Here is a 14,689-nt window from a genome sequence, read left to right as displayed (position 1 = left end):
CTCTCCTCCGGCGGCAGCGCTGTACCCATGGCTCTGAGCTCTCTCGGTTGTTACCGCTCCGGCCCTCGGGACAGGGGAAAGGCATTGCCTCCTGCGGAGCGCGGTCAGTACCGCGGGGACAATGGAGCTACTCCCGGCCCCTGCCGGAGCGCCGAGCCCGCCGGCGGCTCCTCCCCGCGGCGGAGCCGCCCCGACCAACCCCCGGCGGCGGGCAGGGAGGCGCCTCCGCTCTGCGCCTGCCCGGCACCGCCGCCCGCCCCCCCCCCCGCCGCTACCGCAGCATCCCGGGCGCGCCGCCGCCGTTAAGCGCTTCTGGCCCCGGGGCTGCTTCGCCGAGGTCTCGCCGTGTTTAGGGCCCCGCCGGGATCCCATCGGCGCGGCCTCAGCGAGAGACACCGCTCATCGCCAGCCATGGACGGGGACAGGGTGGAGATAGACGGCGGGATCATGGAGGGGGTGAGCGCCAGCGGGCCGCGGCTTACCTGGCACCGGGCAGCGGTACGGGCCGGCCGGGTGGGCGGGAAGTGCCGTAGCGCCTGACGAGCGCCGTTTCTCCGTGCAGGGCGGGCAGATCCTGCGGGTGTCCACGGCGCTGAGCTGCCTGCTGGGGCTGCCGCTGCGGGTGCGCCGGATCCGCGCCGGGCGGAGCCAGCCCGGCCTCAGGTGAGACCCTCCCGGGCGGTCCCGCGGCCTCAGCCGGTCACTTTACGGCGTGTGGGGCCCTCCCGGGCTGGAGCTCGGCCACGCAAGGCCTCGGCTGCTCTCGTCTGAAACGTTTGCTTTTCCATTGCTTCAAAAGAGCCTTTTTGCTAGAAAATCCCGTCTGTGGCTCTCGGGGAGTGAGGGGGAACGCTGCGGCGTGAAGCGAGCTCGGTTCTCTTGCCGGTGCCCTCAGCGCGGGTCCCGCCCCGGGCCGCAGGTGGGGCAGGTGAGGGCGCGGCCCGGCCGCTGCCTCGGAAATGGTTCCGCAGGTGCTGAGAGGAACACGCTTTGAAACAGGGAACACACTGATGTAATGCCTGAGCAAAGCATGGCTTACCGAGCGTACAGCGCTAAGAACAGTTAATGCACATCCTAGTGTTGATACAGTTAGCATATTTCCAGTGTTATGAACAGTTGGTGTATTTCCTATTTAGATTACCCTAACAAATGGAAACAAGCACAAGGCAAGTGCACAGTAAACCTCTTAACTCTCTTGTAGCACTGCAACCGGTTCTGGCTCAGCCAGTGTTGCCATCGTTATCCCAATGCATTTCTGTCCAAGCATTTATCACATTAGGACAAGTGGCTGCTCTGGTATCTCATCTATCTGTCTTGGGCCCATTCTAGTGGAAAAGATACCAGAATGCTGCATATCCTAGTATGGCCTGAATGCTACTCCTTTAGCTCCTGTGATCTCAGAAGTACTGCAGCAACCAGAGTGAATTTCTGATCCGAAATTTGCAGTTGTAGTTTTTTAGTTGGTGTTCAGTGGTTGTTTTAATGTAACATAAGCATGTAGTCTACTTGTATGTGTCTTTAACTGTGTATTGCCACTCTAAGACCTCAGCATCTGTCTGGATTGGAGATCATTCGAGATTTGTGTGATGGGAAGCTGAATGGTGGAGAAATTGGCTCAACAGAAATAACCTTCACTCCTGGGAAGATCAAAGGCGGAACCCACATAGCAGATACAAAAACAGCAGGGTATGTCTTTGTACACCAGCTTCTGATAACTTTAAAAATTACACAATTGGGGGTGAAGAACATTTATACTTTGGTAGTGACCCAGGATATGTGCTGCCCAAGCCAGATTTATGTGACCAAAGAACCTGTAGTATAGGCAGGAGATGCATGAAGTACATGTGAAGTCTAAAAGTATGATTGATATAAAAGCTGAATGCTTGGTTCATGTAATGAAAAAAACAGCTGCCCGTGTCTTTAAAACTTCAGGTGTAATTTCCTCACAGTGTGTTACATAGCAGACCAAATGCATTAAATTAGATAAGTATCTCACACCCATGAGGTCTGAAATAAACACCATATAATGAGGTAAATTTTGACATTTTACTTATGCTCATAGTAGCACAGTATGTCATATTGCTCTTTTGAAAATGGGAACATATTCATGTATTAAAATGTTACTGCTGCCTAAGCCTTTTCTGCTACCTAAACCCACAGTTTTCATCACTATATTAAGGAAGATACATAACTTTATTTCAAACAGAACTATTAAAGATGCAATTATTGTGAAATGAAAACTTTCATATTTAGGCTTGCTAAGGACATGAAGTTTTAAAGTGGTGTCTTTTAAGACTAATAATTTTAATATAATTTTACTAGAACATTTACTTTTGTATTTTATGTTTTAAATGTTCTTTGATATATATAATGATTCTATGGAATTCTGTGGATTATGAATGTGTGACATTTGAGTATCTTACAATTGCTTTTAGGAGTGTGTGTCTACTGATGCAGGTAGCAATGCCCTGTGTGCTGTTTGCTGCTTCCCCATCAGAGCTTCATTTAAAAGGTGGGACTAATGCGGAGATGGCTCCTCAGATAGACTACACAGTCATGGTAGGGAGAAGTTCCTTTGCCTTGGTGCCTCTTCCCTGAACGTGTATGCAATGTAACTGCTGTTCCTCTGTTGCTCTCACTGCGAGTCTATTTGTGACTATGGAATTAGGCATGGAATATAACACTGTTAGTGTACTGGATGTAGAGAGCAACCAGTGTTTCATGGAATTTCCTGAAATGGCAAAATGGCAAATAGTCTCTTTGGTTTTAATTACTACAGAAAATTTCACTTAAAATGTGTTCTTTTTTCTAGAAGTGCTGTGAAGTACTCTTATTTTTTCTGTAAGGAAATCCTTTTACACAAAGTGACATTGAGAATGAAGTATGAGGAATGTCAAAGAAGCTATATGGATGAGACTGGCTATCTTTTTTTTTTAAATAGTGCAACTGAAATTTTTGTGTTGAGCTTTTTTTTTTCTTTTAAGATTGCATAACATAGTGGGAAATTACCAGTGCAAAATAAATTCACTGTCTGTTTTTATATGTTTATTTTTCAGGTTTTCAAGCCAATAGTTGAAAAGTTCAATTTCACATTTAAGTGTGACATAAAAAGGAGGTGAGTTGTGGAGCTGTGCAGCAGAGCTGGGCCTTACTGAACCCATGTGTGAGCAGAGGCACACACAAGGGGCTTTCAATCAAACTGAGGGGTGAATTTATAATACATGAACTAATCTGCATTAGCTGTCCCTGTGTGTACTGTCACATATGATGAATGGGATAAGGTTCTTGGCTGTCTTTTCTTTTCATTGCTGAGTCTACAGCTGCTGTGTAATGTTTCCTGTTGGCTCCCCTGAGGGGAGCACATGCTGAACAGACAGTGCATTACTCAGCTTTTTCCAAGGAGCCAGTTAGGTTGGTGTTAGGAAGTTAATAAGATGTGAATTACAGAGGATTACTGTTAAAGAGCCTAATTCCATTATAAGGGTTTCTAAGGCACACATCAAGAAAATTTGTATGTACAGTAACAGGGAACATAAAAATACATAGTAAAATATGCAAAGAGCCTCCTGGCCCTTTTCTTGGTTTCCTTGTGATCATTGCATTTAATTATGTCCAATTATTGTTTCTAAATAGGGGCTACTATCCTCAAGGAGGTGGTGAAGTTGTGGTCCAGATGTCTCCAGTCAAAGAGCTGAGCCCAATAAACTTAACAGAACGTGGCACAGTGACAAAGATTTATGGAAGGGCATTTGTTGCTGGAGCACTGCCTATCAAAGTAAGTACTTGTCATGGCTCTGGTAGCATCTAGCTTTATAAAAGCTGTATAAAATTGCATGCAATCTGCTCAACATTCCTCTACTCTCCTGTCTTTTGCAGTCTTACACAAGCTAGGCAACCTTATTAAATGGTTTCAATTATTGAGGCTGCAGAATATTATACTGGACATACCTAAAATTCATTCATTGCACAGCAGTGTAGAGCTAAAACAGGAAATGAGAACTGTATCCTTATCCTTCATAGGACTATTCAAAAGTCTTTGGCATATATTGAGGGATACCTTATATTTATATATTCTTCATGTGCATTATTTTAAATCTGAAATTAGGACCCTTGTTCATAAATTTATGAGCACTGTAATAGGTGGAGCCAGTCTACAACAAGTTTTTCAACCATTGCTAAGGGTATTAGAACAAGTTAAGGGTAGGTTTAGCCAAAAATAAAAGGAGATAAATTTGCTCCTTTACATCTCCTTTTTATTCTTCCTGTCCTGAGTGCTGGGATCTCCTTGAGCTTCCTTCTCGCATACAGGCTAGGAATTGGTAGAGGAAGGAAGAGGAGAAGCTGAGTTGCTTTTTGAAAAACTCAGGACTCCTGGTTTTGGTCTTAAAATCTGCAAACCTGTGAATATAGCTGTGACTAGATCACAGGAATGGGATAAGCTTTGTATGTCTTCATTTGCTTGTAATGTAAAATTGTTAATCTGTGTATTGGCTCTTACAGAGTGTATTCTGTACATAATAATTGTGGGGTGGGGTTTTTGCACTTGGCTTTGGGGTGGGTTATTTTTAGAATCTAAAGTTTTGCAACAAGACTAAAATAAAATTTCTTTCTCTATGAATGAAGAAAAGTTCTTGAATTTCTATTGATATTTCTACATACATTTCTAAAGCTGTCATTTTTACAGGATTTAATGTTACTTTATTTTGTAGAAAAACTTTCAGAAAAAAAAATCACATTTAGTTCTTGCTTGTAGGGGTTTATTACAATATTTTTTTTTCTAATTAATAAAGGGGTAATTTTCGGATTAACTGTAATAATTGAATTTATGAGGAAAAAGTATTGCTATATTACATAATTTAATTACTGGGTTTATGTCTTGTCTTGTTAGCTGGCAAAAGACATGTCAGCAGCAGCAGTGAGATGCATCAGAAGAGAAATCAGAGACCTGTACATTAACATTCAGCCTGTCAGAGAACCTGATGATCAAGCTGTTGGGACTGGAAGTGGAATAATGTGAGTCCAAGCTTTCTATTGTTACCTCTGATCTTTTTGGTTAATTAGCTGGATCTTGATTACATAACTGATAAATAAACTGTAATATGAGTGATTTTGATTTTAATTATTTTTTGTTTTCTGCTTAGTATTGTTGCAGAGACCTCAACAGGTTGTTTGTTAGCTGGGTCATCACTTGGCAAGAGAGGTAAGAATTCCATGAATTCTCTGAGACTTAACTTAATATACCAATAACAAATTGGAATCTGAAGTATCATCTGTTTAAAGATCTGATGCTCTGAATGATTCATTTTTAAATATATGCTTTCAGAAATAAAGGACAACAGAAATTAGCAGATTTAAAACATAGTAAATGGAAATTTACAAAAATTACAGAACTGTTAACTTTACCTTGTACAAGAATAGAGAATCACTGGAAATATTTCTGACCTTTAGGAGCATAGACTTTGTGTTTTACATTTGCAGTTTTTGCTCAACAGTGAATCTAGATTAAAATGAATAGAAGTGATCTTGGTTTTAAATTATTTGAATCAAATGTTTTTCTGACTAAATGAAGCTACTTTCTTTCCACTACTTAGGAAGTATGAACTATATATGAGCATAAGGTGGGAAGGGTTTTTTTAAGCAGACATTTGAGGCAGCATTAGGTTTAAAGAAAATAAGATCTAAAAAAGTTGACCATTTCTTGGGTTGCTTTCTAGGTTTGTTTTTTCTTTTTTTTTTAACTTTTAAAACTTGAAATAGTAATTTTCAGCTTTCTGATTTCTGTCTTAGGAAAGAATGCTGACAAGGTTGGCATTGAAGCAGCTGAGATGCTGCTTCAGAATCTTAAACATGGTGGAACTGTGGATGATTCTCTGCAAGACCAAGTAAGGTTCCTGCATGTGTTTACATGAAGTTGAAGTAGCAAGAACATGCATGCACTACTTGTAAACAATATAGATCTGAATAGGAAAGGAACAAGATGTTAGTTAGTAGTCTCAGAGATGTGTAGTCACAAAATCACTAAAATTAGCAAATTACATACAGTTTTTAGGAACCACAAATGCTTTTAGCATTGCACCAACCCTTTCTCTAACCCTCAGTAAGTATGGAAGAAAGAGGCAGGAATTGGCTTCTATTTGGCATTCCAGGTAGTGCAGTGATAATAGCTCCCTCCTTGCATATATAGATTGATACTAAGGGAAGGCATTAGAGAATATTTAGGACATGCTCCCAATTATCTTGCTCTCCTAATTTCATTTGATAATGAAGGCTCTCCACTGCCTTATCTTAGCCTGATAAGAATCTTGGGCTGGTTTAGCTAGGATGATACTAACTCTTAGCTGTAAACACCTGGACACACATTAATATTATGTAGTATAATAAGTATTTGGGTTTTGGACTCACCTACTGTTTTCAAAGCATGCAAGTACCATTGATGGGAACAAGCCACAGCCAGAGTCACTGTGTGGGGGAACTGCACAGAGTTAGTCACACCTTGCAGTATTCTTGTTATGGTGATGTTTTTAAGTCAAACCAAAGGTTTTTAGATGTCTGTCTGGTAAATATGTGATCAGGAAGTGTTTGAATTAAAGTACCTCTTCCTGAGTTTCTCTCCGTGTGGGTAAACTACTAATCTGGAGTCTGATGTGACTTTGGGGAATTTTGGGGTAATACGGTGGGGAAGAGCCAAGTTAAATGTAGTAACAGGAATTCAGGGCCAGGAATTCAGTAATAGGAATTCAGGGGCAAACTCCACTGTGGAAAAGTACCCTTCTGTAATAGGCATTACAGTAGCAATCTCTGAACTTCTAGAGCTGTGGATCACTCTTCAAAGTCAGCTTCATGAACTTTTATGGAACTTGGAAGACTAAATTTTTATATTAACAGACATTTTGCATGTTTTAGTTGGGTTTTTTTAATCAATAAATTCCTAGAATCTAAAGAATGACTTAATAATCACCTTTCCCTCCCTTTCAGCTGATCATTTTTATGGCATTAGCAAAAGGAGTGTCTAGAGTGAAAAGTGGACCAATTACACTTCATACTCAAACAGCTATACACTTTGCAGAGCAGCTAACAAAGGTGAGTCCAAACATTCAGGAAGTTTTAGCTATCAATTTTCTTCCAGTAATTTGGCAATGTACAGTTCATCACGCAGTGCGAGCTGAACTTGATCATGGAGGACAAGCATTGATAAAACAATTGCTATAGTATTTACCTGGGAGTTTTCCTGTAGGAAGTGAGCATACTCTAGAGTTAAAGGCTTTTAGAATAATTAGATACTTTTGCCACATTTATTTAAATGGGTTTTTGAACTAAATCTGTCAAAGCTGTAAAAGCATAAACACGTGGCAATACAATTATTGGATATCTGATACTCAATATTTAAACTGCTATATGTGATAACTTAATTAGTGATGTATTTCTAATCCTCTTCTAGGCCAAATTTACTGTGACAAAATCAGAAGAGGAAGACCCCGGTAATGATACCTACATCATTGAGTGCCAAGGAATGGGGATGATAAACTCAAATTTACAGTGTTAAAAAAGAAAGAAAAGAAAAGGCAGCAAGCTGCCAAAAGCAACACTCAGCATACCTCAGTGATGTATTGCACTACACTTCATTGGATGTATGATCTGCCTGAAGAGGAGGAGCCTTCTGTCACATCAGAGTGATTTAACTTGAAGGTTGATGTCAGTCTTTTCCTTGGTGAAAATCTGTCATGTGAAAAATGAAAACTTTACTTCGTTTTTTTTTACTATTAGCAGCAAAACAAGTAGCAACAGGACAGCAAATAGCATATACTGTATGTATGCAAGAGCTTCAGTTAGAGGCTTTGAACTTTACCTAAGTAGAAAATAACTATTTTAGTTCAGTATTTCTTTCACTTTTAAAAACTGTAAGTTTTGTTCTCTGGAAACCTTTATGTTATGAGGTACATGGAATGAAATGCACCATCAAATCTGTATTGCTGTTCTTCCTTAGCCATTTGCTAAATAATAAAGCAGTATCACCTTATAGCAGGCTGGTATTTATATTTGCTGTTATCTCAGCAGGTTGTGCTTGGGAAAGGTGGATACAAAATAAATTTTCAGCAGCGTAGTTTATTTTTCTCCCTACAGAAAGAAGACTCAATACATAAGATAATATTTTAAATCTTCTTTTTTCATCTATTTTGTAATAGATGCTCAGGCAAGCTAAATCAATGTACCACATTACAGCCCAGACACCAAGTATTAACTCCATAATAGGATTTTATTCTCTAGCTACAGTTGTCCTTGTCACTGAGCATACTAACTGAGGCTACATATTCACCATATTCACTGAGGTGGTGTTCTTTTTGAGGGGAGTATTTAATTTCAGCTGACAGTAGGGTGCTGTTGAGCACACATATAGACACAGTACCTGTGTGTATGGACATGGAGCACTGTAAATACACACAATTTGTGTAGGCATATAAAACCCAGGTGTGTTATCCCCTATCTGGGCATTAAGTAAAGAAGAGCTTCTACCAGGCTGGTGTTGATCATGCTACAAAAACTTCCTCTAAAGTAGAAGGAAGAAAGGAGAAATAGGGCACCATTGGTTTTGTATATGAAGACCCCAATCAAGGAATTGGAATCACTTAACGAAGACTGTATAAATGCACTCTGGAAGCTGGGACTGATTTCCAAGTTTCTCAGCCCATCCTGCAGCCATTGTTCTAAGATTTTTTTTCCCCTCAGTTGTGACTTTTGCATCTAACTGCTAAATATGCAACTTGAGGTATTGTTTGCTGTACTAATTAAGATAATTACTTAATGCATTACTGTACATTTCTAATACCAGGAAAAACCTTTGCTAATATCCAAAAAAGTTCATCAACTATCTGCTTAGCACTATCTGTCTTCATAGGGTTTCCTCTGTAGTGCAAAGGAATGCTATTAATTTCGAATTATTTTTCTCTAGTACTGAGAGTAGTCTGAAGGGGGCAATAGTAACCCACTGAAGTAATTTTGGGACACAGACTCTACATCCTTTGAAGAACACCTCTCTGAGTTACTCAGCCGTGCCGGTAATGATTATCTGTGTTTCCTTTTTAAAAGAATTCTGAAGTTATTAAAAAAAAAAAAAACTTGAAAGAAAATCCCAAAGAAAGTGCTATCGTGCTTAAGAAAACAAGATCTTAAAACCACATTTGAATGGATCTTTACGTGTTTTCAGTATTCAAAAGATTAATATACTTGACTTGGTTTTTGAATGTACAGACTTTGTTACCAATGAAAGTTTTAAAAAATATTTTTAAAAAATCACTAAATAAACCAAAATTGAGTTGAACAAAAAAATCTCATTGAAGAATTGAAGTGCAATTTTTGTCTTCCAGACATAGAAAAACATGTAAATGCTCAGCCAACACATTTAACAAAGATTAACAAACCCAGTTACCAGTGATGCCTTGAGAGGATACCTAGAGCAGAGGCTAGACAGAGCTAAAGGAATAAAGTAGGTGTTTTTTAAAAAGGCCTTGAAGGGACACACCTTGGGCAATACAAGAGCCTGGCTGTGCCACCACCCAAGATGGATGCCAGGTCATGATTTTTCACACTTTCCTAAGTTACTGGGGTTAATTATCCAATTAGAGCTCCAGGTTATGCAGTCCCATCCTCCCAGATGGCTCTCCTCAATTCACTGTGGTTTGCACTTTTTGGCCCTGAAGCTCCAACGCTGTCCTTGGTTGTCAGGCTGGAAAAGGATTGTTTTGTCTGACTAAACTGTGAAGAGAACTTGCTGACACTTCATATGACGTTTAGAGTTATCCACTAATGCAGTACAGAATCTGGAAAATATGAAAGCTAAATATGAAAGTCTGTTCCACAGAGCAGCTGTCATCACTAACTGGCAGTCCTTACTGGTTTCCTGGCAGGCCTGGTCAGGCACGCAGCCCTCGCTCCTTGTGACCTCGGGGCCAGCAGTGGCAGGGGAGAGGCTGCAGAGCTGCCCCTTCCTTGCTTGCCTTATTGTGAGGGCTGTCCCTACTGCCATCCCTGCTGGGCTTCCTGCACTGGAGGAGGCTGGAGCTGATTTGACAAGGATTTACATGCAACCTTTTTCTCCTCAGGATCAGAAAAGCTTTAGATAGGAGTCATCCACAACAGGTTTTACTCCTTAATGGGATTAAATTCCCCATATAATTGTTAGCCCCCTGCCCCTGCTACACACACAGAATTTTGTTACCCAGGCCCAATTCGCATCCTGTCACCTCATGGTAACCTCTTACCAGGAAATGTTTTTTGCAATACCTCTTCTTTTTCTACATATCATAATTACTCTTCATTACATATATACTTGAACAAATTTTAACTGAGATGATAAAAACCATAAAATGAATTTTGGGATAACTGCTATCATTCATATTCTACCAGCTTTCTACATTCCCTTTTCAATGGGATTCTGTACCATAAAACTTAAATCCTCCAGGCTTACATTTACTTTCAATTCACTCGATTTTAAATCTACAAGTCAAAACACGAGCTGGAGACCTTGTTAGTTCACACTCCTACACTGCAGGTGCTGTATGTATTTAAGCTTAAATTTTACAGCATAAATAATTCTCAAAATTAATGCAGTGTGTGCAAATTCGTTGTTGTAATTTGTTTATTTTAAACATCCTGCCCTCTTTGAATATTAACTGATATTTAGAGGGCATTACTGGAAGCTTTTTAACTTTCATTTTTATCCATTTACAATCACAAATTTTTTAACTATGAGGTTGGATTAAGTCACTTAGAGAGAATGTATTAACCTTTTGTTCAGGAAGAGATGAGACATTGCTTGCACCTGCTCCACAAATATGCACTGGGTTTTCTTATGTTAATCAGGCACATTTGAATCTTATATAAAAACTTCAGTGTGGGTGTACAGATACAACTAAGATGCTTACATTTAGTACTGCTCAAACAAGTAGTGGCAATGACTCAGAAGTTCTGTGTACCAAGGAAATGGGATAAATCCTCTCCAACTCTGTGTCTCTGGTGTACTTGCATGAAAGACAATTGTGTTTGCATGAATGCAATGATCAGAGGCACTTCACTCAGGTATGTGGGGACTGAAGTTGCAAGACAAATAATACGGGCATTATATGCAGCCAGTTACAAAACTTTCTCCAGAAATTACTGCACTCTGGTTCTGACTGAACTCTGTTCCTCTCAAAAAAGATATTTTTGAACCTTTTCTCCTTTTGTGCCCTTAGATCGTCTGGTGACTGTTCCTCTTCTGAGCCCGGGTGTTTTGTTCTGGTCACTGAAATGTTAGTGGCACATTCACTGTTTTCTAGCCCATGTTGAGACCACTGCATCCAGCCCATCCAAGGAGAACACCAGTGGTGAAGTTAGTCTGGGGCTGGAGCTCTGTGAGGAGGGGCTGGGGGAAGTGGACTCGCTCAGCCTGGGGAGGGAATGGCTGAGACCTACCTGCAAATGGCCAGTGCCTGCACAAGGGTGAGGGAGGAGATGGAGACAGGCCCATGGTGTGTGGCAAAGGGTGAGAAACAGAAATGAGAGATTCTCAGGCTGGCCAGAGCCCTGACTGACCCAGCTTGAGCTCAGGGCTCACCCTGCATTGTGCAGCAGTTTTGACCAGAGCCCACCTGTGATCCCTTCCTACCTCATCCTCTGATTCTCAGATCCCTATCTGGAAACGAATCATTATCCAAACATAGTGTGGAAGAATTCTCTAAAATATTCCAGCACGGGTTATCTATAAGTGGCAATGCTGAAGTCAACCAGAGGTTAAATAAAACACTACACAAAACAAAGGTGTATATAGGGAAAAATTGCCAACACAGATTCTTTAGAATGGGAACAATTAAGAAATTTTAGAATTAGAGCTACAGCTTGAATTCAAAAGAAGTGACTGCAAACACAGACATCAAATCTGTTCGTGATTGGAGAGAATGGGAAGTAATATCAATATCTAGTAATCAAGTAAAATAGGTCAGCTGAAAAGTGCTTCCCTAATATTTGAGCGCAGAAAGGTCAGTAAAGGCAGGTAAAACAAGTGAGAATGCAGTCCTGCATAAACTTGGGCAGAACCAGATTTTTTCTTTTAATCCCAGATTTTCTGTTGCCTTGAAGACCAAAGTTCAAGGCTTAGGAAGCCTACTGATAAGTGCACTTAAAAGCTAAAAGCCCTTGTGGAGTGTGCCTTTGGAGAACGTCCCAGTGCAAGCTGTGTGACTGAATTTTTGTCCCACCCAACTGTCTCTCCTCTGCCCAGGAGTCTTTCTGTGCAATGCTTTCCAAATCCAAATAATTGGGGATCCCATTATGATAGGACATCCACTAGAACAAGGAACTCTTATTTGAAAATCACACTTTCAGATAATAACGGAACCTTTTTTCTTCACATGAAACTTTTTTAGGATTGAATTTTAGATATTTTATGTCACACCATACAAGTTTCAAAGATCCATTAAAAGAAAACATCTAATGTTATTTTTCTTTCTCTCCTTCCAGAGATATTTTTCTAGCTACTTTAGACTTCCATTACCAGATAAATGCTTCCTGTATAAAAAGACAATTTGTGACAGGGCTTGTTTTTTTTTTTTTTTCATATGGAAACCACTCTATAAACAGAATTTTACACGCATTGCACTCTTCTAGTTTATACAAAGCCAACTGACTTGAAGTTTATCCAGCTCTTGTAATCCAGAAATGCTCTAGTATATCATATGTTTTCACAGCTATTAATGTTTGTAGCATCAGCACAAAGTCAGGCTTCTGTTACTTCTTTCTTATATTGGTATTGCATTCCATTAAAAAAACTGATGAATAAAGCATTCACTTTTTAACGGACTAGGTCTTACAGAAAATGTCTGTGCAGACTAAGACAAATTCCACTATACTGTGTTTTAGAAACAGCAGTCAAGGCTTCATTTGCTATTCATATAATAGCAAATATTTGCTTTTAATATGATGAAACCATGACTGGGAATTTACATTTTTTAAACTGAAGATGGAACTTGGGCAATAGACATAAATTAAAATTATTATTAAATTATATCATTTGGAAAGAAAGGAAGGAAGAGTAAGCAGTGAGTATAAACATAATGTCCATATATCAGCACCTCTCTATTCTAAGCTGCAAGCACAAAGAAAGAGTCTCAATTCACAGCGACTAAATTCACAGAATATCCAAGTAAGTCAAAGTTGTTGCTCTGAAGTAGCACTGGAAAGCACTGACCCTGCCTGAACAGGGAATATCAACAAGTGCTGACAAATCTTAGATAGCTACAGTGGACTCGTCATCAGAAATGAGGATAAGCACATGGCCCCCTTATGTTAAAGTGATTTGGTGGTGCTGTATAAATATCTCTTATCAGAACAGGATTGCTAGCATTCTCTGCTATGTGGGAGAGTTCATTTTCATAATAAAATTAACAGATGTAAAACTATAAAGAAAGATTCTGTAAGCTAAGCTGAATTGTATGAACTCAAAATAGGACTTAAAAATTAATTACATTTCGTAAAGACTGGCAAATCTTGGGCCTTCTATCTAGTCAAACCTTTCATCTTTTTATCCCCACATACTCCCCACATCACAGCTCTGGGCTTTGAACTTCAGCTCCTCAGTTTTACCAGTGATCTTGCTACACACTCTTGAATTCTCAGCTGAAACATTATTACCTCTGCTGGGTTTTTTTTTTTCCTCTTTCCATTCCAATATGTAGAAGTCTCTGCCCTCAAAAGCATTTGAAAATATCTCTTAATTCTGCTTTGCTTTTTTAATCTCTTTTTCAGTTCTAAAATGGAATTATTTCAAAAAACAGCTACAAAAAATCAGTCTAAGCTGCTGATTTTGTTGAAGGGAAAGGAAAACATCTATGCAGCCATCACATGGAAACATTTAAATGTGCTGATTTCTTTCACCTAATTAATTACATTGGAATTACATTAATTATATTGGAAAAATATTTTCAAACTTGCTGGAGTTCTGGATAAAAACAGTTAAATTGTTTGGAAGTTTATCCCTTTCAATAGGACAGAGCCTGCTGCCAGGTGAAGTTGAGAATATTTACATACCTCTATGAAGCCTTGATTCCAGAAGTGGCTCTTTGTATTCCCACTGAAGTTTACAATTGTTGCAGTGTGCTCAGCTCCTCTGAAATTGAGGATATATTTAAGTTTTCTTACCTTTTTTTTTAATCACTTGTAAAACCTGCACAGATGAAGACAGCTTTAATTAGTAAAAATGAAATAGACTATTTAGAGTGGGTTAAGATAGTACAAATGCCATATACTAAACTAAAATACTTTCTATATTAACCCTTAGTGCTTGCAGTGAGAAATTATTGTAACAGAATCAGTGATAGCCACCTTCACAGAAGAAAAGGTCAATGTGATGGTGAACTAACTTCCTTTGAACATAGTTTGGTCAGTCAGCAAAAAAAGTTTTTAAACTGTGCTTTTAGATAGATTTGTTTGCTTCCGTCTCATAGGATGGTGACCTCCAGGACAAGATTTATGTCCTCTGACTGCAAGCCAGATTCCTGTATCCTGTTTATTATTTAATATGTGCTCTGTAAAATAAGCACAATTCAAATGCTTTGCCATTCAGTCAAGAGTCAAGCCCAAGCCCATATTTAGACAGAAAGTAGGTGTTTTATCCAGTGATTATTTAATGATCCTGAAAGAACGAATGAAACTTCCTCCC

The 14,689-nt window shown here is 39.6% G+C and overlaps 1 protein-coding gene and 1 long non-coding RNA gene across 2 annotated transcripts; one reads left to right on the top strand and one right to left on the bottom strand.

Moving 5' to 3' along the window:
• The first annotated feature begins 240 nt into the window (after positions 1–240).
• Positions 241–8,017, top strand: RTCA (RNA 3'-terminal phosphate cyclase). The gene is made up of 11 exons (XM_064428134.1): positions 241–456; positions 563–663; positions 1,543–1,686; positions 2,436–2,559; positions 3,057–3,115; positions 3,634–3,775; positions 4,889–5,013; positions 5,142–5,200; positions 5,788–5,882; positions 6,976–7,080; positions 7,439–8,017. The coding sequence occupies exons 1-11, from the start codon at positions 412–414 to the stop codon at positions 7,541–7,543; spliced, it is 1,104 nt and encodes a 367-aa protein (XP_064284204.1). The 5' UTR covers positions 241–411; the 3' UTR covers positions 7,544–8,017.
• Positions 8,018–9,101: 1,084 nt separating this feature from the next.
• LOC135305029 (uncharacterized) lies at positions 9,102–14,201 on the bottom strand. Its single transcript, XR_010366300.1, has 2 exons — positions 14,059–14,201; positions 9,102–9,815 (listed from the first exon to the last, which is right to left on the bottom strand). It is a non-coding gene; the product is annotated as an uncharacterized LOC135305029 (long non-coding RNA).
• Between the last annotated feature and the right edge of the window lie 488 nt (positions 14,202–14,689).

This window comes from Passer domesticus, chromosome 7, assembly GCF_036417665.1.
Source record: "Passer domesticus isolate bPasDom1 chromosome 7, bPasDom1.hap1, whole genome shotgun sequence".
Lineage (NCBI taxonomy): Eukaryota > Metazoa > Chordata > Aves > Passeriformes > Passeridae > Passer > Passer domesticus.
The sequence above is the reverse complement of the archived record's forward strand: the minus strand, read 5'-3'. Positions and strand labels throughout refer to the sequence as shown.

Bases quoted from the DNA above. Each gene is read 5' to 3' on its own strand.
- RTCA (XM_064428134.1), top strand. From the start codon at position 412: ATGGACGGGGACAGGGTGGAGATAGACGGCGGGATCATGGAGGGG. The intron at 3,116-3,633 runs GTGAGTTGTGGA...GTTTCTAAATAG, and splicing joins AAGTGTGACATAAAAAGGAG to GGGCTACTATCCTCAAGGAG. The intron at 7,081-7,438 runs GTGAGTCCAAAC...ATCCTCTTCTAG, and splicing joins TTGCAGAGCAGCTAACAAAG to GCCAAATTTACTGTGACAAA.